This window comes from Pararge aegeria, chromosome 22, assembly GCF_905163445.1.
Source record: "Pararge aegeria chromosome 22, ilParAegt1.1, whole genome shotgun sequence".
In the NCBI taxonomy this organism is placed as follows: domain Eukaryota; kingdom Metazoa; phylum Arthropoda; class Insecta; order Lepidoptera; family Nymphalidae; genus Pararge; species Pararge aegeria.
Genome location: NC_053201.1, coordinates 6441892 through 6467505, shown reverse-complemented (window position 1 = coordinate 6467505; position 25614 = coordinate 6441892). Strand labels below are relative to the sequence as shown.

The window sequence follows — 25614 nt, the reverse complement described above, 5'->3', positions numbered from 1 at the left end:
TGGCTTTTAAAAGTTCATATTTAAAAAAATAATTTATGGGTGATAATTTTTCACTCGATTTGCTTCAATCACGACTTTTAATGTCTAACCGAACCAACTAACATATTTTGTTTTAAAATAAAGTAAGGTTAACGCGTTACCATCAATGGGCATAACTAATTAGTAATTACTTACATGAGATCACAACTCACGTAAAAATGCAAACTAGACAACGATATAAACAGCGCCTGCCATGTTGTAATCGATTTAAAAAGAAGTAAATACCTACCTATTTTATTGTGTTAAATAAAAAATACCAAACATCGCTCGACCTTGTAATTCCTATTATTAAAACTAACAACTTTTGTTTTACGACTTTTCGAAATTCAGTTATAATTTATTTCAAACAATAAAATTTAAAAATCATGTTATTTCTGTAAGATTGCATTACACTGCGCGATACCAATACGCTGCGAGCTTGCGAGTTGTCGGTTGCGCGCTGTTGCTGATGTTACATTACAGAGTAGTAACAAGTAGAGTATCTACGGAAAATATTGATTATTTCACGATAGAGTTAAACAAAAATTAGAACAACCGTTGTTAATTTTAAAAATCTCGTGACATGGGATTTGCTGTCGCATTCTAAAATGGCTAGACCGATTTATATGGAACTTATATGATAAGAGAATATCGTAATTATGTTGGTACCTATCCAGATTATTTTGATTTTTTTTTCCGCCGCACCGCTGACCTCCTTCCCTCGCACTTGCTTAAGGGTGTTTTTAAAACACCCAATTAAGAATTATTTTCTTTCTAGTAGCTAGTTTCATTTGGAATTTAGTTCATTATTCCTTATTCTTACGGGAAAAAATTTCGGAATGAAATGTAGTTGATGTGTTGTGTATTTGTTCAAAATATCCTACTCTATCTAATCACTAATTTATTTGTTTCGTATGGTCTACTGACTTTCAGCGCATCCTGCTATTATAATTCCGGAAATCGTGATTAAAGGTATAGTCGCAAAAACTATATTTGGTTAAAAAATTACATGGGGCTTATTAAACCACAAATATGTAGGAATATTTCCATAATTATTTTTTACTCACCTAGAAGTAACGGCCTCATTTTGCAGATCGCTTCAGTTAACTGTAAAGAAAAAAAGTTTTATTTTATCATACTATACTGAATTAATGAACGCTCTTTGCAATACATTGTTTTAATGTATTGCAATTTGTAAAACTCTGTAAAACTCATATATTTCTAAATTACTAAACGACCAAAATGTAAGTTAAAAAACTTTTTCGGCAGGCCAGCTTATTTTATGACTTTCTGATAGTTGCTAATTGGTTCTGATATCACCATGCAATATTGGCAATGAGTATACAACCACGTCGTTGACAACGACTTAGGGATGTCTTTTTCTGTCTTCATTAACCGTGTCTGGTCAATAATTATTAGGTAGGGCTTTTCTGTCAAGAAATTGTTAGTTCCTGGCTGAAGTTTGAAAATCGGCGTTCTCGAAGAGCACATCAAGAAAGTCAAGCCTTCGGTCCCGATTCATATCACATGTGATAACATTTTAGCCGGCATTTTTCACGAAAAACGCACAGGCAATATAACCTATTGAATATATTCAGTTCAAGTAACTAACAGGCTAGCCAGCTATCATTTTAGAATTCATCATAACTTACCACCTGGTGAGATTGCAGCCAATGGCTAACTTCAAGAGGATTAGATAAAAAACCATAGTCACTGAGTAGGGCAGCTGAACTGAGCCTAAAGACGTGAGCACACAATTAGAAATGACAACTGCGACATAACACACGTGTGTGGAATTCAAATAAGCGGTTGCCCGCTTTAAAACCAATAAACATCAAAATATTTGAGTAAAACCGGCTTAACACTCGACAAAACCAAACACAACACACGACTCAAGGTATGATGCCATCACTATTATTAGTTTAATAAAGTATGCACATAACAAAACCATTATTTTTCATATATACATATTGAAGTTATGTATAAACGACAGTATAACAATACAAATTACAAACTTTTCATTAAAAATTATAGGTAGGTTATATTCAACTTCAAAAAAATTACAACTTAAATAATATGTAAGACTTCCTTGTTCATATTTGATAAATTCTGCCAAAAATTATACTAATTTCATGAAAACTACGTATAAAAATTATTATATAAATATAAAAAAAAATTGTCTATGAAAAAGTTGTTTTTAAGAAACTTAACTGCATTTAAAACCTTCTCGGTTCCATTTTACTATATACTCGTATATGGCCAAATGTTTCATTATTTGTCGAATTATGGTCTAAATTATTGCCCCATTGGATAGCCAAACTAACTCCTTGAGAACCCTGGTTAATATAATAACTCGCGGTATGTAAAAAAAAAAAATTTAAACCATTTAATGTCCAAACAATACAAAAATTAAAAACTTTCATCCGAAAAGAGGTTCTATATTTGAAAAAGCAAACTTGACCTACATAATACAGATGTCATAAATACTTACGTTCAATGCGGTGCGGGAAAAATAAGTAGCACAGATTAAAAAAGTGTGAATGTCAAAAAGCGCGGGAGGACCGCGCGCACTCCTCGTTCACTGGTGAGTGACGTGCGCGGAAGCTTGCCCTCACCGCTTTATATGTACACAGTACACTAAACAGTTATATTTGATTAATCGATGGCTGGTATAGAACTGACCTGCAGAAACTGGGTGAGATTGAAAATATACAAGTTCTCACTATTTATTAAACTGTATCGATACATCACTTGATTTAACAGATACTATTCCCGCAATATGGAAGTAGTATCTTGAGTTTTTTAAATCCTTAATAAGAAAGATTATTTTTCAATAAAAAAAAACACGATATGATGAAAATTTACTGTACAGTGATTTATTAGTGCCAATTCTATCAATTCCTAAATCTGTGGTTGTGGATAAGATCCGATATCCAATGCATGAATTTCGAATGCAAAAAACAATTGGAAATAATGTTAATAAACTAAGAGAAAGAAAATATTTTTTATAGCTCTTTTTTTTATTGATGGTAAGAGATGGGGCAATATAATAAGATGCAGTTATGGCAGTTAAAGTCAAAGTCAAATATTTCTTTATTCAAATAGGCACATAGATAGCACTTTTGATACGTAGATTACATGTAAAATATGACATAGGAGTGTGTTGATGGCGATAAATAAATTCGTCAACTTAAAACTAAAGCTACGGGGGTTCCAAACGCGCCCTGGTCTAAGAAAAAGCCTACAACAAACTTAGCCGGTTATTTTTTTTTGTTATCACCATCTCACATTGTCCTTTAAAAACTATTAAAGAAGCAACCTGGTTAGAGCAATAATTTACACCCAAGCATTTTTATCGTTCACGTAGTCCTTAATACTATAATATGACTTTTCTATAAGCTTACGTTTAATACAAACTTTGAACTTTTTCAGAGACATCTCCAATATATCAACTGGTAATTTATTGTAAAATTGTATACAATTTCCTTTAAATTTATATATTTCCTTTAAGTTATATTAAACCTTTAGGTATTCCTAATCAATTTCTACGCAGCATCGTAAAAGAACGCGAAAGCGCCGAACTGTAACACATCTTTATAGGTAGGGTACTAATTAACCACTGCAGAGACCTAATTAGGGTGATAGCCCAGTGAGTAGGACTTCGACCTCACTTTCGAGGGGACGAGTTCAAATCCCACGACACGCACCTCAAACTTTTCTTAGTTGTGTGCGTTGTAACAATTAAAACATAACTTGCTTCAACGGTGAAGGAAAATATCGTAAGCAGACCTGCATGCCTGAGTTCTCAATAATGTTCTCAAAGGTGTGTGGAGTCCACCAATCCGCACTGGGCCAGCGAGGTGGACTACGGCCCATGCCCTGCAGTGGGCCGATAGTGGGTTGGCGTGATGGTGAGACCTATTTAATTAAAAAATCAAAAATTCCCAAATTTCTTCTGCCACAGATCAAATTTTCGAAGACCACTGCGCTAACCGAAATGCCATTATAACAAGCGTGGAGTTATTAACATTCTGATTGACTATATGGTGATTGGTAGACTTCACACGCCTTTGAGAACAATATAAGAAACTCTTAGGCATATAGGTTTCCTCGCGATGTTTTCTTCCACCTCATTTTTAATTGCTCTAAACTCGGTCGCCCTAAAAGGAAGGCTTTGCCACTAGGCTAGCAGTGGTTCCCAGTTCCCATACGCATTATTTTAAAACGTTACACCATTTGATAGCATTATACTCGTACGTTCGATAAGAAGCCCCAATGGATTTTATTTTTTTATTAATAATCCAACAGAACTTAGCATAATATTAAATTAAGCCCAAATCTAGATTACAAATCTTAACTGTGACAAAGAAAGCAATTTTCGTAATGACTTAAATAACAATTGGTAAAGGCTTCAAAGAGGGCTAAGGCTTGCTTTGAAGCCTGTTTAGATCATGTATAGAACCAATTAGTGGCTATATATTGGAAAAGTGAAAAGGTTAAATTATATCCTCGATAACTTGTTTTCGATTAAACTTCCAATGATTTCTCCTTACGAATGGAGTAACCATAAAGCTCGGTATTTATTTATTTATACACTTTATATGTACACCACAAAAAGAAAAAGGCATCGACAGGAAAATAAGAAACTAATAACAGAGATTCAAAAGGTGGCCTTATTGCTTAGCGATTTTCTTCTATGCACCCTTAGGATTAGGAAAACCAATAGAAACCGAATTGTTATTACATACATACCTGCAAATAATTACACTAGACACATTTATACACAATCATTATAAACTATATATTATATACGATACGATAAATACTTATTAATGAGTATAGTAGTCGTAATCGGGATAAGAAAGTTATACTCGAAACTACTACCAATAATACCAATAATATATCAGTATTTCTAACAAAATATTCAATTTTATGTTCACAACCCTCCTATCTCTTATATGATATAGAGTTAAGACTTTGACCCTGCTCGCGACACAATGCCGGATGTAGAAGTTTAAAAGCTCATTATCAGACGTTAGAGCCCGAACTATAGCCGTAACTCCAATGCACTCTTGTAACTGCAGTTTATTTCGTAAATTTTGATTTATCTTTTCTTTTGATATTTATTGTTTGGTTAAGGGTGTTTGTATAAAAAGGTGTCAAAATAGACATCATAATATGATTTCCCCACGTTAAAACGATCATCGGAAAAAAAATAATAAAAAAAAACAAAATGGCCACCCTACTTGCTAACTGCTTTTACGGATTATTTTACCTACTTCTTTCGCTTGATCGCCTAAGTGTTAATTTTATCTGATATGTATCCTGTAGCCCTAATACGTTTATGTATAGATTTATAAAACGAAATCCGATATCGAATTTCCCCTCAGTCTTGCTCCATTACTAAAAAATACAACCAATAAAAATCATGAATTTAATTTCTTTAAGAAATTGTCTTACGCCTGACGTTACAATGCACGTCGCGTAAACTATCAAAGTTTTATGATATCTCGCAAGAAGGGTACAGTTACTCTAAACGAAATTGCACACAGCTTTAATAGAGAGATGGCTGTTAGTTTACGGACGATCTCGATTTGACGTGGCCAGGGATTGTTTCAGCAGATCATTGCACTGAATTCTTCTACTGAATCCTGAACTAATGTTACAATAATTCTCAAAAATGGGTTAATAAAACTCTTGTTAACAATAACTTCACACGCGCCAGATATTTATTAGATTGATTAGCAATGTGTCAATAATTATTCTTATTTAATTTATTGAAACGTTTTCAAGGAATAATTCACAGCGAATGATCATGACATGGGGGTATTTTGATAAAAATAGGTAAAGGTGCATTAACGATACCCTTCAGCCTTTTATAAAGATCAGTTGCCCTATTAAAGAACGCAAAGTTTTGATCCCGATGTGTTACAGAAACAATAAGTACCTATTGAAAACGTTCCGCTACGTATTTTTGCTATAATCCCTAAAACAAGGCTTGGACAACTTTACTTTAGTTTTTCTCGAAAACGAGCCGAGATTACAAATTTCACACTAGGGGTTCTTACTGTATTATAACGAGGTTACTGAAATGCGAAAGTGGGTATGGTAAAAGCTGTTTCCGACCAATATATTAAACCAGATACCTACTTAAGCGTTTTGTTTTGTTTCTTTTTATCTGAATTCTAAGTAACAGTTAATGTCGGTCCGGGTTGATCTCCGGCACGAGCAATTTTAAAATTTACAATTTCAGAAAATTCAAAAATCAATTTCTCCGATCTGGTTTGGTGGAAGGTTTCGGTCGTGGCTAGTTACCACACATTCGACAAAGATGGGCCGGTAAAAGATTTAGCGTTCCAGTATGAAATTGATACGAGGTATATGTTCAATTAAATAGCCTTACTCCGTAAGTGTCAGATCAGTCGATTCGCCCTCCCTATACAAGAGATTCCAGACTCTCCAAAACCGCTTCATGCGCAACGCTACCGGGTGCCCCTGGTTCGTTCGTAACGTCGATCTCCACAGAGAACTCAAACTCCCCACTATTGCTCAATATTTCAAAAAACTCTCGAAAATTTACTTTGAGAAGTCTATCCGACATCCCAACCAAAAAATAGTTGCGGCTTCTTTTTACTCAGCTAACCTTAGCGCCACTCTCAACAAGAGGAGACCTAAACATATCTTTCACGACCCTCACGATCAGATTACTACTGACAATAACTTGTTTTACGTAGAACTTAGTATTTGTCTGTACTAAGTTCTACGTAAAACAAGTTGTTATCATCTGTTATGTGACTCAATAAGTTGTTAAAAATGTTTAGTTTATATGCTGTAAAGTTTTAAAACGGTGTTGTAACCTGCTAAACTGTAAGTAATATATTATAAATTATAAATAAATAAATATATTACGACAGTACACACATCGCCACCTAGCCAAAGTAAGCGTAGCTTGTGTTATGGGTACTAAGACAGCTGATGAATGTTGTTATGAATATAATACACAGAAATACTTCTAATATATAAAATAAATAAATAATAAACACCCAGACACTGAAAAACATTCATGTTCATCACACAAACATTTTCCAGTTGTGGGAATCGAAACCACGGCCACGACGTTCGCTGCCCACTGCGCCAGTCGGCCGTCAAATTATTATTTGTTCAACCTAGGCTAGTCACTAGGATATGAACTGTAATACAATTTTTGAATTAATAAAGATATTTTAAAAACGAAACAAACAACTGACAATATCAGAACACAAAATAAACATCTGCACAGCGTCTTCGCCGGTGAAGACGAGGTCCCTGACTTCTAACGTCATCCGGACGTGGGCTCGCACCACGTTCTCGGAAGCGTGCGGACTAATCACCGTCCATAAACCTGTCACTCCTATCGTCGCCTGAGCCGAGGAGCAGCCTCACATGAGGCGCCCTTAGGCCGACGATCCCTTCGCTTCGTCGAGCCTTAGGGTTCAAACTCTTCCTGGCATAGCCCTTTTCCGAGGCTCGCCAACAAGCCCGAAATCTGCTACACACAATTCGAAAAAAATCAGATCAGTGGCAAATGAGGCAGATCAGAATACAGTTGTCACCACCCCTTCTCATCGAGCGGTTATCGTACGAGGCGACTAACGGAATACAACGGAAGGGCAGCAGCGTCCCCTGTGCTATTATTACCATCTACTGCGATCACAGACCCGTCTGTCATCCGTCATCCGTCAATATGATGATTATTGGAAAACCCTCCCGTAGGGGATGGCGTTTAGTCCAGCAGTGAACTGTTATATGCTATTGATGATGGATGACTCCGGAAGAGTTATTCTTTTTTAAATTATAACTTAGGTATACCTAAGTTCTATTAACTTTTATGTTTCACATCTTTATTAGCACAGCTAGCATGGACAGGAGAAAATTATCTTCGCGGGGAAAGTATAAAAATGTATCTTCTCCCACAGCTTTATCAACTCCCAGAGCACTGGCGCACAAGTGGAAATAATATCCAAATAATATATGTGTAATAATAAACGGGTGTAAACTTCTCCTATTCCATGTTCCCGTGTTTTAGCAGGACGTTAATTATATCCTTTGTCATGGTATAAAATACGTTGGCAGAGGTTTCAGTCAAGCAGTAAACAATAATATAAAGATAATAATATCCATCTTCTCATTATAAGCCTAATTTACGTCCAATTGCTAGACACAGGCCTTTTCTCTCCAGGGAAGAGGGTATAAGTATACTCGCACCCAGTGGCGTGCATAGAGGGTATGCAGATGATATGAAATAAAGAAAATCTCCACTAGGAGTTAAAAATACTTAAGTATAGACTTTTTATAACTCTTACAATGCCTATTCTTAAGTTTTTTATAACTCGTACTGGAGATTTTCTTCATTTTATATCATCTGCATAGCCCGTACATATCCTATATGCACCTCACTGCTCACACTCTGGAGGGAGGAAAGTAGTGAGACCTACCACCACAGTACTTCTTACATGCACAAATTCAAATTCAAATTCAAATTCAAATTCAAATTCATTCATTTATTTACAAAAGCACTTCCTACCCGAAATGTTTCTATTTTACTCAAAATGCCTGCTTTATGCAACATGCGCAGGACTTATTCCTCCTTTATGCGATACCACGCTACTTTACGTAATTTTCCATTTCCATTTTTAATATATCAATAAATAAAACAAATGCTACAGTAATCAAAATCTTTATTACATTAACTAAGCGTTCCGATAATTTATAAAATAATTGAAGGGTCCATCTTGTTAACTCCGAACTGTCTTTTCTACCGAAGCTCTACTTACTAACCGATACTAAAGTAAAATTGCGTCAACTGTACAAACCTCACTTACAAACCATATAATAACCTTTATAATTAATGCCAAGCCCATGGCAATTGTGAAACTCGTGATCACCAAGTTGCTTGCTATTTTTGCAATTCTTTTTATGGTACTTTATGGTATTCCTTAGTAAGTTACATATTTTACGGCCTTTCTTCGCAATGGTTAACATATCGCACCAATATATTAAAACAGTTTCAACACAAAAATAATTCTACCACAAATAAATAAAAATGCATTTTAATTATCTGTTCTTACGAGAAAATTGAGTTCTACAAAACTATATTACCTATAGAAGAACAACGTGGAGTTATCTGATCAATGCTTTTTTAAGCTGTTTAAGGTACTCCCGCTTTAAGTAAGCGGGCGTACCTTAAAAGTTTTCTTTACGATGGCTAACATATCGCACGGTGCGATATGCTAGTAACTGTTTTAACATAGGAGTGCGAATCGCAATTCAATATTTAAAAAAAAGTTACAACAAATACAGAAAAATGCATTTTAATCATACGTAACTAGAAAATAAACAGCTACAAAATTATATTATAGAATAATGCTGTGAAGAAAACGCTGTTCAGACAGCATTATTTTAAATACTAACTTTATGCCAATCACAAAGCATTGCTGTTGTCACTCGCGTTGTCATTTTATGGCAATGGGCCCCTGTTAGCAAATGTCACAAATCAGTGGCAGGCTTATAATTGTGCATCGAATTACATTCTGTAAATAGTAAGTAAATAGACTTTTTTTTATAAAAGTAAAAAATATTGTACCTATATAATTTTAAAAATAAATGATGACTAAAAAGTTTAGGCTAAACTATTCAGGTTTGTAAGAACTGAAATTTAAATCAAAGAGCTTGGAATATTTTTGGACATAAAAAATACCATATCTCTCTGGCTAAAACCGCCTTAATGCTTTGCAAATTATCTCGGTGTTGGCAATTAAATTCCACGTTGTCAGCATTGAATTAAAAACATACAGAATCCTCATTCAGCCATTATTAATGCATTGTGCCCAAAAACAGTAAAATCGCGCACGTCTCAGTTTACACCCGCGGAATGTTGAAAAAATTGTAGCTCACAATTTTTTTCCCATTTTCACGTTTTATAGGGAACGCTTGGAAAATTGAGGTAAAATAATTACTGTCATCTGTTAACTTGTATAAAGTGACAAACCGTTTGTTCGAGAAACAACACTAAGGTGGAGTGGTTTTTGATGCTTCAATATTAGTTGTGTTCACGGTTACTGTATATTCTTAATTCTGTGGCTGTCAGTATGCTTTCTTTGAAATAAAAAAAAAATACGTTGTATGCGCTCTAAAAGTGTAAAGGTAAAATTTGGCTAGTTAGCCCACATAAGCTCAGTCTTTTTTTGCAAATCGTAGTGGCGTGACGTCGTCATGTTAACAATATTTGATTGCGTAATAATTTCTCGCTCTCGACAAAAGCGATTATATCCTGTATGATTGATTTAACATTTAAAAATATCTTATAAGCGTATGATAAATACGCATACAAAATTACAGTGCCGGAAAATATGTATATTTAATTATTTTATATAAATAGAACACTGTTGTAACAACAGATTTTTATTAGCGATACCAATGCCGTTGAGTCTGTATTCCTAGGTTGGCATGTCTAGGTGGACCTGAAAAAAAATTAATACAAGATTATCTACTCACCAATATCTATATTTGTAGTATTTGGTAAAGATATAGCTGACATCCGAGAGACGGGCATACTTATTTCATTTTATTTTATTTATAAACTTTGGACTCAGAAAACAAAAAAAAAGAACAAACACTTCAAAAATAAAGCAGGATACTAAAGGCGGCCTTAGAAAAACTAAAAGGTGGGATACACCATTTAAAGTCAAAGTCAAAGTCAAAGTCAAAAATATCTTTATTCAAGTAGGCCCACAGGTGGCACTTTTGATGCGTACATAAGAACCACACGGTAGTGAGATGATGGCGATAACCACATTCGTAAACTTAAAACTAAAGCTACGAGGGTTCCAAACGCGTCCTGGTCTAAGAAGAAGCCCACAACAAACTTAGCCGGGTGTTTTTTTTTTTTTTTTGTTATCACCATCTCACAATGTCATTTTAAATTATTAGAAGAGCAACCTGGTTAGAGCAATAATTTACACCCAAGCTTTTTTATCGTTTACGTAGTCCTTTATACTATAATAGGACTTTTCTATAAGCTTACGTTTAATACAAACTTTGAACTTTTTAAGAGACATCTCCAAGATGACAATTGGTAGTTTATTGTAGAATTGTATGCAATTTCCTTTAAACGAATTATGAATTTTATGTAACCTAGTATATTGCACTGTAAGTTTATTCTTGCTTCTAATGTTTAAATTATTGCAGTCACATTTTTTCTTAAATTTAGAAATGTTTTTATGAACGTACATTAAATTTTCAAATATGTACTGACTATACACTGTCATTATTTTAAAATCTTTAAATTTAGAACATACAAACGAATAACTACATACTACTACATAAACCAGACTATACAAATACAACAATACTAGTAATAAATATATTAATACATATTTTATAATACTATAAATAATTAAATATGAGTTAGAGTAGATAAATAAATAATAATATTGTAATCAATCCTCTTAATCCTTCAAAAGCAAAAACAAAACGTTCCCTCAGGATGAATAAAAGTGAGGATGAAAAAAAGTGAGGTACTTTTGTTACCTGTACACGACGATCAGCAATCCTTCTAATATTATTTGTGCCAAACGATAAATTTAGGGATATGGGTTTCATATAACTGCTATACCCCTAACAGGTTAGCCCGCCTTAGATTGCAGGTAAGATTGCAGTCAAGGGCTAACTTGTCTTGGAAAAAAAAAAATCTAAAATCCTAAATTAACAGAGGTAGAATAAAATTGTGTTCCAAAATCAAACTTACCAGCAACCTTATCATCCACAATGACTAAAGGCTCTTCAATCTTTCCCTCGAACAATATCAACCCCAACTCATTATCTCTGATGAAGAACAAGAAAGGTCTGTCTACATTGAGTTGAACTCCGTCTTCTATGAGAGGTATCACCATAGCAGATGTAGCTGCGGCCGCTACTGTGCCAGTTTCATCTACAGACATGAATACTTTGTGCAGAATATCCGTCACTTGGGGGGCACCGCTCTCGAACATTCCGGGGAGACTCGCGTTCTTTGTAAATAATGTATTGATCCTCATCTGTGAATGCGAGAAGCAAAACTAGAAATAACATCAAGGTCAAGGATTAAGAACACGGTGTTCCATCTTCAGAGGGATACTAGGCACAGTTGTTTGTTTTTATTCCTATGCAAGTAAGCCCTTGATTGCAATCTCACCTGGTGGTAAGTGATGATGCAGTCTAAGATGGTGGCGGAATAACCTGTTACGGAGTTTGGTAGTCATACCCCTAATCGGCTTCTACGCGACATCGCATCGGAACTCTTAATCGCTTAGCGGCACGTCTTCGTCGGTAGGTTGGTAACTAGCCACGGCCAAAGCCTCCTACCAGACCAGACCAAAGAAAACTCTTCGAGCCCTGGGGGTGAAACACCGCCATCTCCGGGCTGGTACTACGAATTTCTTGATAGAAAAACCCAATACATTGGCCCGACCCGGGGATCGAAGCAAGGACTGATCTACAGTTGGACATGCTCGCTATTGGACCAACGAAGCAGCAGAACTCCAATGGAAGGCTTTTTGTAAGGTGATATAATTTGGCGAAATCCTTCCAAAGAGAACCATGATGATATTGGACGTAATTAAACGGTACAAGGAAGGGTGTTTAGTAAATACATATTATAAAGGACCGAACTCTATGGCCTTCTGTCCTTGACAGGAGGTCTATGCCCAGAATTGGGACATTTATAAGCTGATATCGATGATGATGTACAGCCGATGATAAAAATAAACAACTAAAACTAAACGGACTAAACAGATCATAAGCGGAAAAAAATTCCCTTCGCCTTTTAACAGAGCAACACTGTGCAGGGTATGCAAGGAACACGTCCTATAAACTTCTACCTTTTGTCCACTTAGGCGTAGATTTTCAGAATCATGTGTCTGTTATAACACCGGCAACCACACCTTTCAACATTGCAACAATACTGCTTTGTGGCAGAAATAAGCATGGCGGTATTACTTCACCGGTATTATATAAACGATCAAGCTCTATGCCCCATGGTCATTTAAAAGCTGATATCGATTATATTAAAAATTAAATAAACGTGGTTATCGTGTTTTTAGTATAAAGTTGTTATTAGTATTCTTTGCAGTAATGAAAACATTAAACAATTATTTTTTTGAAGAATATTATTTATCTTGAAGAAAATATTCTCCGAACATACAAACACTTTGTTCCATTAAAGTAGATGCAAAAATATTATGTTAAGAGGATATCTGCTTTGAAACGCTCGCTTATATTAACATCACCGATTAGAATAAGTAATTAAATTTTCCACATTTATTTTACCTCAATTAAAATGCAGACAGGTTCCATGATATAGTGACATTAATTTGCATTTCTTAACTTAAATATAAAATGCACTGTATATTTTAAACAAAAGGAAAAAACTTACATTGCGCAAAGGCCCGACCATACTGTCACTATAATCAACAGTGAATTTAGGCATAGTGAGGCGAACATTAGTGGTTTCCATTAATTCAGATATTTGAGGAAGACTCATGTAAGGCAGATCACGGATTAAGGTACTCAGGCTTCCTCTTTCCAGGGGAACCAAAAGAATCATGGAGTAGCGTCCACCCTAAAATAATATTTTTAAAATACATAAGAAAATAAAGGATAATAATTTAAAAATATTGGCCCACAGAATCTTGCAGCATCCTGCTGGACATAGGTCTTTTGTAGGGAGTTCCAAAACCACGGTTTTGTGCCGCTTGGATCCAGCGGCTACCATACCATAACAACGTATTCCGTCATTTTTATTGCTTTTTCAATCACATTGGCTGTGCTATTAGACAATTGAAGAAAATAGTTTCCGGAATCGTATTTGAATTTTTATATTTCAGATATTAATAATAATAATAATAATCATTCATTTTTCTAAAAAACAATGTAAACAGGTAACCAAAGCTTAACTATAAAATAAGCTAGAGGCACTGACAACTATTATGAGAAATAAACTCGCATGATAGTTATCAGTACTCTCCCCAGTTAACAGTTGCAATAAGACATAGGCTTTGTGCTTATAATTACAAAATTTCAAAGTACATAAGAATTAATATCTAGTCTATCTATTAATAGTAGTTATGTGAATGTGTGTATGTATGTGTATGTGTACGGTAGGTATTTTATTATTGTATAGAAAGTAAATTTTCAGTCTTATCATAATCTAAATGTTGGAGCCACTTATTTATTTCTTTTATACTGTATAGCAACTGATAGATATCAATTGTCGGACCGAGCACATTTGTTTGATCCATTAATGAATTCTACCCACCTTCATGGCCCACCTCATAGTAAGCGGAAACCATCGCCTATTAATAGAGCAAAACTTATAGCAGGGCATGCAAGAAACACGTCCTGCAATCTGCTGCCCTGTGTCTTCAACCTGGGGCGCAGGTATTAAGGCTAATGTGCCTGTAATTACACTGACCCAAAAAACTGTAGTAGTGCTACTATTATTGTTGTCTTAGAAGATTCGAGATATCAGTAAGATGTATAATCTAAATTAAAGAATTGTCGATGAAGCTTACTTTTGTGGTGTATAAATAAAGTGTGTAAGAAAAAAAATATGTAGAAATTCTCGTCGAAGTCAGAGAATTCCTACTACCTTCAGAAAATAAAATGAGAAAATATATTTAGGTTATTTATTAACTCTGTCTCAGATCAGACTTTAAGTTACAAGTAATAATATTTACAAACTAAAATTAAAATGAAACGTCTACTCCGTCTTACGTAATACAGCAAAAGTTGTTTTGTTATACTAACCTCATATGGCAATTCAATAGCGTGTGCCCTAAGGTTATCGACAAAGCCGTAGTTCATATCATCGTGCAGTTCCATGATTACTGCATTCTGGCAGGCATTATCGACGTGGAAGCAACCAGCTCTCGTATATTTAGGGTTGAACGCATGCTTCCAAAGACCCTTGAAGTATAGAGCATTTGAGATGAGAGCATCTGACGTTGGGTTGATATCCGCTAGGAAATTAAGAGAACGTTAATTATTATAAGAAGAAATTGTCATTGTTTCCTAATAAGAGAATTTAATATTTTCGTTAGTTTCAATTTTTAAACTCAAACGATCTTCTAGATTATCTTGGCTAGACTATTCCATTATTTCGATTTCTTTAATTTCTTGGCTGTCATTATATTTGTAATAGTCTATTTCTAAAAAGCATTTATTCTCTTTTAACAGTAAAAAGTATAAACAATAATATATCTTTTTTCTGATAAGAGGGAATAAATGCTTTTACAATAAAGAAATAAATGTTGTAACAAGGATATCATAGTTTTTTTTAAATTGCGATGGGCTATATATAGAACTTTTTAAATATGAAGGTCATTCGAAATGTAGTTTATTGATATAATCCTTTGAACTTGCCAGTTATCGACGGAAATACGGACTCTGTCCATTGGATACTTCGCTACTTGCATTATTATGGAATGTACTAGAGGCCTTAGATTGTGGTGGCGTTTAGAGCATGCCACTTTCCTTAAGAGAGACCATATAAACAAGCGGAATAAGATCGAGAAATGGATTATCTAGTTGTTCTTAATTCGCTTGCTATGACAATCAGGCCAGTCTTCAGCTCTGGTAAAGTCAGAACGTTCCTATCCAGCCATGCTTGTGTGGGGCGCTTTATAAACCGATACTGAGTCTTGACGAAAGGACGATTCTTGAAGAAGAATTGGACGTTTAGATAGAAGTATGATACACCCGACAAGCCCATTACTGAAACCTAACGTAACCTAAATAACGATAAAGTAATAACGTCTCTTCTTCTTCTGATTTATGGCTTATGACGTCTCATAGAATCTTCAACTCGAAAGGATCTTTTATAATAAATTATCTGGGAGTTTCTGAGTATTTTAAAGCAATTATTACTAAAAAAAAATTTTTTCCATTTTTAACATGGTAGTGGCAATCCTATAATGTTTCATAATATGTTTGTTTTAAGTCGTAAAGATTTAATAATAGTCATACTTCTACAAACGATTGATAATTAAACGACTCAGTCTGGTATTACCAAATCAATAGCTATGACGCAAATTAAATAATAATCTAGGTATATACTAGTTTTCTAATTATAGTATAATGTCTAAGTCAGATGTCGACTAGAACTATGTTTTCTTATAAAAAATCTTTATAGTAAAAGCTCTACTATAGTTTATTACTTTTCCAGAACAATTAAAGCAGACTTATAAAGCCTTACTATTATTGGGCTATCATAAATTGCCTTATCTGGTGGCAGAAGGGATAGCACATTTTTGCGCCATCGGCCAGGCGATAAGCGATAAGCGCTTATTTTTTTTTTATAAATTCAGCCAGCATTCTTGGTACCAGGCGGGCATGATCTTTACAGTAAATCGTTTAGTTATTTATAACTATTTATATCTAAATGCTTAGATAGATATACTTTACTTTTTTATACACTTACTAGCTTCAACAATCTGTGGGATAAGACCTTTGGTGCGTTGGTTGACCCATTTATTTACGGTATCAGCAGCACTCTGAGAATTACTGAAGTCCACTGGAACCAGGTCGGCGAAGTATGCGTTACGCGCGATTTGCTCGAAATCCTTCCTGAGTCTTAGCCTATTCGATATGAATACTGAGTTTGAATTCTGTAGCTTGACTCCTGGGGTATTTGCCTGAAAGAAGATATTATGTCTTCGTTAAATACAATTTAGTATTCAAGCGATGATAGCCTAGCGAGTAAAGCTTGGGCTTTCCTGGAACCTTTCGTGGAGACCGAGTTCGAGGCCAGACACGCCCCACTGAATTTTCCGAGTTATGTGCATTTTAATTTAAGCAATCAGCATATCACGGGGAAGGAAAAACATCGTGAGGAAACCTGCATGCCTTACAGTTCTGCATACAATCACATGTTCCTAACGGCGTGTGAAGTCCACCAATCCGCACTGGGCGAGCGTGTACGCCGTACTCCAGAACGGCGTACACGCTTGCCCTTTCATTGTGGGATCCGTGCCTTGTAATGGGTCGAAATGATGATGATAATGCGAGATTTTGTGCAACAAAATTTACACAATCACTTTAAGTAAAAAACATATTTTGGACAGGTTAGTAACTAACTAAGCTACCTTTGTTTTAAAGAGTTAAAGTCAAGGAATTAGATTAGAGTTAAGAATCCAATTGAAAAGTAAATCTGTTTTTGATAAACTCATTTACAATACAATTCGCAATGAGGTTATCAAAGATAGTTTCTTTTTGGAGATCATCTAATCCAGAATACCTTTCGCAGTAAGCAGCATTACTTTAAATGAAAGTGTTATTTTCTTTTAACTTACGTTAAGAGATGCTAGATACAAATTCAACTGCTCCCTCAATTCATCCTTATATGGTGACAATCTTAAAGCACTTCTGATTTCAGTTTCTGTGCTACCACTGGCCGCTTCCAAAATCATCGCTAAAGCTGATTTTATACTGGCCGGTGACACCATGACATTGCCCTTCCTGTCTTCCGCTGCATATCGCAGCAGATCTGTGTCGAAGAAATTGAGACGCGATATCTCCTGAGGTATCACATTGGCAGTTATGCTGCTATGTATACAAGCGAGGGCGATCGCTGGAAAATAAAAAGAGGTAATGATTTCGATGCCGTGTGGTGACGGCAGATGTTAATACAATTATTACCACCCCAGCTCTTCCCACGGGTGTCGTACGAGGCGATTTAGGGAATATAACAGATGACGGGCTGCAGCGTCTCTGTACGTCTACTACCATCTACTGCGATCATCAATTCGCCTGGCCAGCTTGGCGATTATGGGAAAATCCTCCTGCCTTCAGTCCAGCAGTGTTATAGGTTATTGATAATGATGATAGTACAGATTCTGTTGTAGGTACATAGCCTTATCAAACTCATTCAATAAGTCTAAAAGTAACACTGTTCTTTTAACACCCTATAATCCCCTGGAATAGAATAGCGCAAATTTTGGGCATCTGTTTTAAGTGCAGTTTGGAAATTTATTTCAAGCATAATTTGCCACTTTCGAAAATAGTTATGGCACAAATTAAACTGCAATTGAAATATCACGCGCGTACATCAATAAATATAGATTCATTAGTATGTAAAAGGAGAAAATTAATTGAGAAACAAGGAAGAAATTTAAGGGCTAAAGAAAGTGATTCGCGCACACTTCAGTCAATTACTGCCTCCGAGATAAGGCCGTGTTTAAAATAAACTCTGGGAAAATAATCACCTCAAAAAACAGCTACTTTGATGGAACCCAAAGAGACAATGATCGAGGTAAATATAAAATAAAAAAATATTTTTTGCTGCAATTAAAATACCTTATTCGAATTATTCGTATATGCCGCATGTGATGCAAATAAAAAAATCCGCAATTTGCTTTTAAATTTCCCGTTAAATAATTTAAGAAGTTTATTTATAAAACTCATAATAATTATTCATGAGGTAATTTTCTTCTGTGGATGTTCTGTCGCTATTTCGCGAAACGGTAATTTGTTTCGAGCCAAAATGCCGTTATAGATCTATAACGTCACGTTTTTGTAATGCTATATCTTTCCAATCAACAAAACTAAATAGTGGTTTAACTGTTATTAATGCTGTTCACGAACGATTTGTTTCCAATACAAGAAATAATACAATAGAGGGATTTCTGAGTTTCTGTGATAGGTACTGATAAGTTCTAAGTTTTACGGTTTTTACAGAATTCTCTGTTTTCTTTGGTAAGTGTTTTAGCGTTCCGGTACGATGTCGCGTAGTAACCGATAAGGGGATAGGTTAAATAAAACTGCCATACTCCCTTAGATGTTGGACCGCTACCATCTTAGCATTACATTAAACACTACCATGGATTTGATAACGGGCTAACTGCCCGAAGAAAGTTCGCCGATTAATGATTTATTTATTTATTTGATGGACAATTAACAGGTTATAAAACTAAACAAAAAATGAAAAAACATATTAATGTAATATTGTAGACCCACTTAGAGACTGCCATAACTTGCGAATAAAATAAATGATAAATGAATAAATGACATAAACTATATATGTATAAAATAAAATTATGTTGGTTTGTGTACGCTTCAAAAACTCAAGTTCTGCACCGATCGAACTGAAATTTTTGCATGATAAGTATATAATACGCATCAAGGATTGGTTTTATCTATTTTTCTCAATCATTCAATCACAATGTGCCACAGCGGCGGGGCAGGGTACAGCTAGCCATAAAAATTGTTTTTGAAAAGATTTCTTAAAAACTATTTCTTAATTAAATCCCAAAAAGTACAACCCAACTACTCTCTAACTTCACTAACACAATTTTGAAGCACCTAAATGTAAAACAACATATACTTATAGTATTCATTGATTATAGTAAGGCATTTGATACACTACGGCATGATGTTCTGTTGGAAAAGCTTGATGATTGTGGCATAAGGGGACCTCTAAAAAACTGGTGTAAAAACTATTTAAAGGAACGATCATACCAAGTTAAAGTTGGAAATGAATTAAGTAGCAGAATGCCTGTTGCAGAAGGTACAGCACAGGGATCAGTATTAGGACCATTGCACTACATAACCTATGTCAATGACGCCACTGGGTTGATTAAAAATTGTGAAATTTACCAGTTTGCTGATGACACATGTCTTATAGCAGCGGGCGAGAATATAAATATAGCTCTTCTGAAACTGCAAACCGATTTTAATTTACTAACTAAGTGGTCTCATGACATGGGGCTTGTGCTAAATGCAAGAAAGACGAAACTGATGTATATCAGCTCCAGTCAAAACAGAAGTACTGTAACTCCATACCTGATTGCCCATAGCCATGCGTGCCTACATGCTACCATAAATCCGTGTAATTGTGGTCCTGTTGACTTGGTTAGTTACCATAAATACCTTGGTGTCGTAATTGACGATCGTCTTAAGTGGACAGCAAACATAAACCACGTGTGTGATAAATTACGATCCATGTTGGCAAAATTTACTCTATTATCAAAATTATCAAAATTATCAAAATTATCAAAATTAAGCTTAATTTGCTATACTCCGCGAAAAGCAAGAGAATCTGTGTGGTGTAATTTATAATTTCTTCAATCCTTATACTCCACATGAAACAGATCCTCGGCAATACACCCTCAACCTATTTGTAACGGTAAGGACAGATTGGACAATAAGCACAGATCAGGGGTATATAAACTCCAATGTTCTGAATGCCACGCCACATATTTGGGTCAGACCGGACGTAAATTTGAAACGCGTTACAAAGAGCATATGGCAGCCTTCAATCATAACCATCCCGAAAAATCTCAATTTGCAAAACATCTTTTAGACAGTGGACATAACGTAGCCAGTAATCATTCATACGAAAGTCTCAACCCTTTGTCGCAAGCATGTAATAACATGCTTGCGACAAAGGGTTGAGACTTGATTTGAGGGAACAATTAGAAATTATTAAACATAGGAATGGGAGGTTCGAATTACTAAACGAACAAATAAACATATCAACTTCACCTCTATTGAACATATTCAGAGGCACTAATGAGGTGGGAGGGGCTTAGATAGATTAGGTGGGGGTCAGAAAGGTATAAAAGGCACATTTGGCGAATTTTTCACTTAACAATTAATCATTGTAAAGTCAACATCTCCTGATGATGCTCCGGTTTCGGAGCGAAACGTGCGTAGAGGGTGTATTGCCGAGGATCTGTTTGGTGTGGAGTATAAGGATTGAAGAAATTATAAATTACACCACACAGATTCTCCTGCTTTTCGCGGAGTATAGCAAATTAAGCTTAATTTTGATAATATATCATGGATTTCCGCAAAGTAACGCCTGCTTCTATACAATATACATAATTTACTCTTATAATACTCTTGCCGAATCAACTATTGCCTATGGTCTTAGTAGTTATGGGAGAACATGTAAATCACATTTAGATACCATTTACCAGCTCCAAATGCGCTTGCTAAAAACCGTTGTACCATACAAAGTCAAAAACTATTTTAGAGGTAATTACCATGAATTATTCTCGTACTGTAAAATCATGCCAATACACGATAAAATTAAATATACCTTATTAATGGAGAACTTTTTCAAGAAAAATCTCCAAAAGCAGATTAAACTACCAATAATAACGCGCAGTATGTCAAACGCCCAACTCATTATTCCCCAAAGTAACAATTTGTACGGAAGGCAGACCCTGGATTGTCTAGTGCCGACTTTGCTGAACAGCTTGCCTTATAAACTAAAGCAGGAAATAAACTCTAAAAACATAAAGGAGAAACTTAAAACATTTTTCTTTCAAACTAATAAATGTAATAATAAATAGCTGGAACATCCTGTGTAAAGTTTACTCAAACGATAAAGTGCGATATGTGGAACTGGTTGAAACGCGATCATTATTTTTATATTTTTTTTTTTTGGAACTACCCGTCATATTTTGTATGTAGCTTTAAAATACTGTACCTACTTATAATTCCGAGCGCTTAACGATGAATACCGGTGTACGGATAAACCCGGCTGGGTTTTTGTTACGCCGTAACAGATATTGTTAAGTTAACATAAAAAATGTATATTTTTCATTAAATTAAATTAATTAAAATAATAGTTATTAGCGCATTTGTAAAAAACCTAATCAATTTAATAATTTATAAAATAGTGTCACAAAAATTGGTCCTTACGCCTGGTGACCCAAGAGCTGGCGCTTATTTAGCCCAACGGCTAAGTCTAGCTACTCAAAGGGGCAATTGCCCCAGCATTTTGGGTGCCATGCCCATAAGTGAACATTAAGACGGCTTATATTTATTGTAAATATTAATTTTAGTTTGTAATTATTATTTCCCTACAAAAATATATTTTTCGATGGTTAAAAAAAATATATATATTTATTACAAACTTCAAAACTCATTTGAGATTTATACCATTAGTAGAATTTTCGTAAGTAGGTCGATAATGATAATAAGATTCCTATTTCAAAATAAGGATCCTTTTAGGGCGTTTATAACCGCTTAAAAAGAGTTTCTCTAAAATCTATCCCTAAAGGGTGAAACGGTATTTGGAAGTCAACATGAAAGTCATACATTAAAAGTAAAGATTTGTATTTTGTATCTTCAACTTATATCATGCACTTAATCTATACTTATAATAAATCTGTAACTGGAAGATTTCTGTACATTCAATATATTTTGAAAATTTTGACCGGGGGATGCTTCATAATCAATACTGAGTCCAAAACAGATTTTTATTGAATTTTTGTCTGTCTGTCTGTCTGTCTGTCTGTCTGTCTGTCTGTCTGTCTGTCTCTCTGTCTGTCTATCTGTCTATGATATTCCGGGTCAAATATTGGATACTTTTTATCCCGATAAACAGTAAGTTTCCTCCGGGAAATGGGATGAATGTTTTATCAATTTCACTTCATAGCTCCGTAAAATTTGAATCAATTTTAATTATTCTTTTTTATTTGAAAGTGTATAGGTACTAATCTAGTATGTAGTGTCTTATTTTAATCAGGATCTGATAAATATTGCTATCGAAGATAAAGGACATAACTCTTCACATATAACAGCACGTTGCAAGGCATATGGGACAACGATCAAATACATGAGTACCACCCTGGAATAGCTCATAGGCTTCTGTGTATCCCGGAAAAGCCAACAGCTCCTACAGGATAACATCGCTTTTTTTCCGCATTTATCTTTCAAATTCCGCGCAACGGAGTTTTAGATTGACGTGGTTTTTTTAGATGGGCATAGTTGAAATATTATCAAGCTTTTGAATTTGTTTGGTTGAACGCGCTAATCTCAGAAAATGCTCTTTCGATTTCAATTTTATTTTGCATTGGTAGTATTAATTAAGGCTATAAAACATCACGCTACAACCAATGGCTACCATCATTAATGAATAATGTTGCAAAAACTTCAAAAAATATCCTTTTTGAGAGATTCCGATGCGTGCGATGCGTGAACGGTAAACGTTACGCCAAACGACGGAAATATGTATTAAGTATATCGGAATTTTTTCTTTAAAGTTCTATAAAACAGTCCGCGATAGCATACGACTACTTTTTGAAGTTGACTCATTCGCGGACAAAGTCGCGTGGGTCCGCTAGTACTTTATAAAATCATAAGTTTTGTTTTTGCCACAGTCACACTTGTTTTTCTTGCACGTCTGAAGGTTGACCGTTTTTTTTGGTTGTGCAATAAAAAGTTTAAAAAAAAAAATACAAAAAAATATTTACAACCTATGTTTGGGGCGAGACACTAGTATCTATTATGTTCTGATAAAATATAGTCTTTACGATCGATTCAATCAAAAATACGAAACCTACAATTGTTAAATTATTATTTATAACAAATCACAAGCAATTAAAGATGATACCTCACTACATAATATAGTCAGTAATAACTTATAAACAGCGTCTACAACTGGTTTGAACAAATTAACTACATCAGAGACTGTAGGAAGCGGGAAAAACAATCTCACAAAAGATTATGTTAAATTACCCTTGAATTATATTGACGTAACAACAATATCAGATTTTATTAATTTTAGATAAAAAGATAGCTTAAAAGAACACTTAATTAACTTCAATGTAGTAATAATTATATTACTGAACAATGCTGCTTAGTTATCATCTTTTTTTTTTATAAACGATACGCCAGCGTTTGCGACAATCATGCCCGTTAGAAAACAATGATGAAGGCTAAGTTGGAGCACGCTTGCCTAGAAAAAGCCTTTTCACACTAGCCTACTCAAATTATACGTGGCAGGAAACACAGTTGCCGGGAGGGCGTTCCACATCTTAGCGGTACGTATCAGAAACGTGGATAAAAAACGTTTCGTGCGTGTCGATGGAATATCAACCACATAAGGATGCCACCGCTCACGTTGTCTCGCTGTTCTGTGGTAGAACGGGGAAGGAGGAACAAGATTGTGAAGTTTCTGAGCACACTCACAAAAATCTGGTTTCAGTTGATGAGTTCTGTAATCCATCTCAGGTTCACATTTGACAAAGATATGCGTGAGGAAATCGCATGATAGCCATATAGATAGATTCAAGTATATCATTCTTGGCCTTACGCTTACAAACCACGTCTTCTTCAGAATTGAAAAATCTTTAAGCTGAACTGAATTGACAGGTCTCCAAATTAAGACGTCCTTTTCAACCGGGATCGTAATGATAAAGACAGCACCCCTGTTAGATTTTGCTGCTTGATTTAGATAAGTTCAGAGATTTTGTGCAATGGAATTAAAGCAATAATCTCCTTTTCCACTTTATTTATCGAAAAGTGTAAAAAATTTTCAAAACTATTATGAAAAAAAAACTATTGCTTTCATACTATAAAAGAATGTATAATAAGTAATAATAAATAATACCATACTTAATATTATAAAAGAAAGCTGGTCTGTTAGTTTGTTACCTAATTCGGCTCAATTTCTGCACCGAAGTTGACAAAATTTAATATATACAACGTGCTAGCGAAATACAAAATGCTGTTGAAGGGTGCACCCTTCAACAGCATTTTGTATTTCGCTAGGTATATGTCATAAGGAATCACCCCGTAAAAATAAGAAATCAAAAGAAACATATTTATTTTTCCATACAAACTAATTCTAAGTTTTAACTTATAACAACTCTATTGAAGATAAAAGACCGACACACGCATAGCACCTACGCTACGCGACACCGGACACGTAGGTACCTAATAAAGTGACAGAAGTCACTTGATCTTGTATCTTATTTATTTCAGTGACAACTATGGTTTACTCAAAAACTATTAGCGTTCGGGTTTCACAGATAAGTCTCAAGAGGCAGTAAATAATGAAACTCTAAAGCTTGTGAAGTATTAAAATACGTGGCATATAGCTTCAACCCCTTACCTAGATGGATATAAGGTGCGTTTTATCACGGAAAAGCACCAAGAAAATATTCCTGAGGTATTTAGAACAATACAATCCGTTACTTAAGTAAGGCTGAATAGCTAAACCGATCCTTGCAAAGTTTAGCCTAGGAATAGCTAACATGCTGATAAAACATATATATAATATGAACTTATATATAAACATATATATAACATAATTAAAAAATCATTTACATTTATATTTAAGTATACTTAGTTTAAAAGTACTTTTGAAACGTCAGTCTATTTCTAGTGACTACCAATTTTTCAGAAGGTAGAATCTGAATAACTGTAATTAGAACATTACTTAAACTATATATTCCTTGGAGGCTAGGAAGGTTACTTGCGTGGGATGCCTTGCGTGACTAGCAACTGTGTCCTAGGGTACCTAGGGTATCGACACAGTTGCTAGTGGTTGCTGCATCACACATCCAGGCCACCTCGTCAATGGTGGGTGCGACTGCTACCAGTGCCGAGCAGGCCAAGAGGCGTAAATATGAAAACCTGGATAGCAGTTACATTATTGTGCCTTTTGGAGTTTGGAGAGACTGGTTATTTAGGGTCCGGAGGCACGATCTCTTTTCAAAGAATTATCGAACGGGGAATATCGAGTCTACCGGTGATCCTAGACTTTGGCCAACGAATTAGTTTGGC

The 25614-nt window shown here is 35.0% G+C and overlaps 1 protein-coding gene across 1 annotated transcript in view; it reads right to left on the bottom strand.

Moving 5' to 3' along the window:
- The window catches only part of LOC120633961, a 40780-nt gene that overhangs the window by 9997 nt on the left and 5169 nt on the right, over positions 1–25614 (bottom strand). The window contains exons 2-8 of the mRNA XM_039904397.1: positions 17385–17662; positions 16514–16727; positions 14842–15053; positions 13469–13654; positions 11804–12092; positions 1671–1777; positions 1086–1125 (exon numbers count right to left, since the gene is read on the bottom strand). Coding sequence (XP_039760331.1) covers positions 1086–1125; positions 1671–1777; positions 11804–12092; positions 13469–13654; positions 14842–15053; positions 16514–16727; positions 17385–17662 — 1326 coding nt within the window. The remainder of the gene's footprint in view (positions 1–1085; positions 1126–1670; positions 1778–11803; positions 12093–13468; positions 13655–14841; positions 15054–16513; positions 16728–17384; positions 17663–25614) is intronic.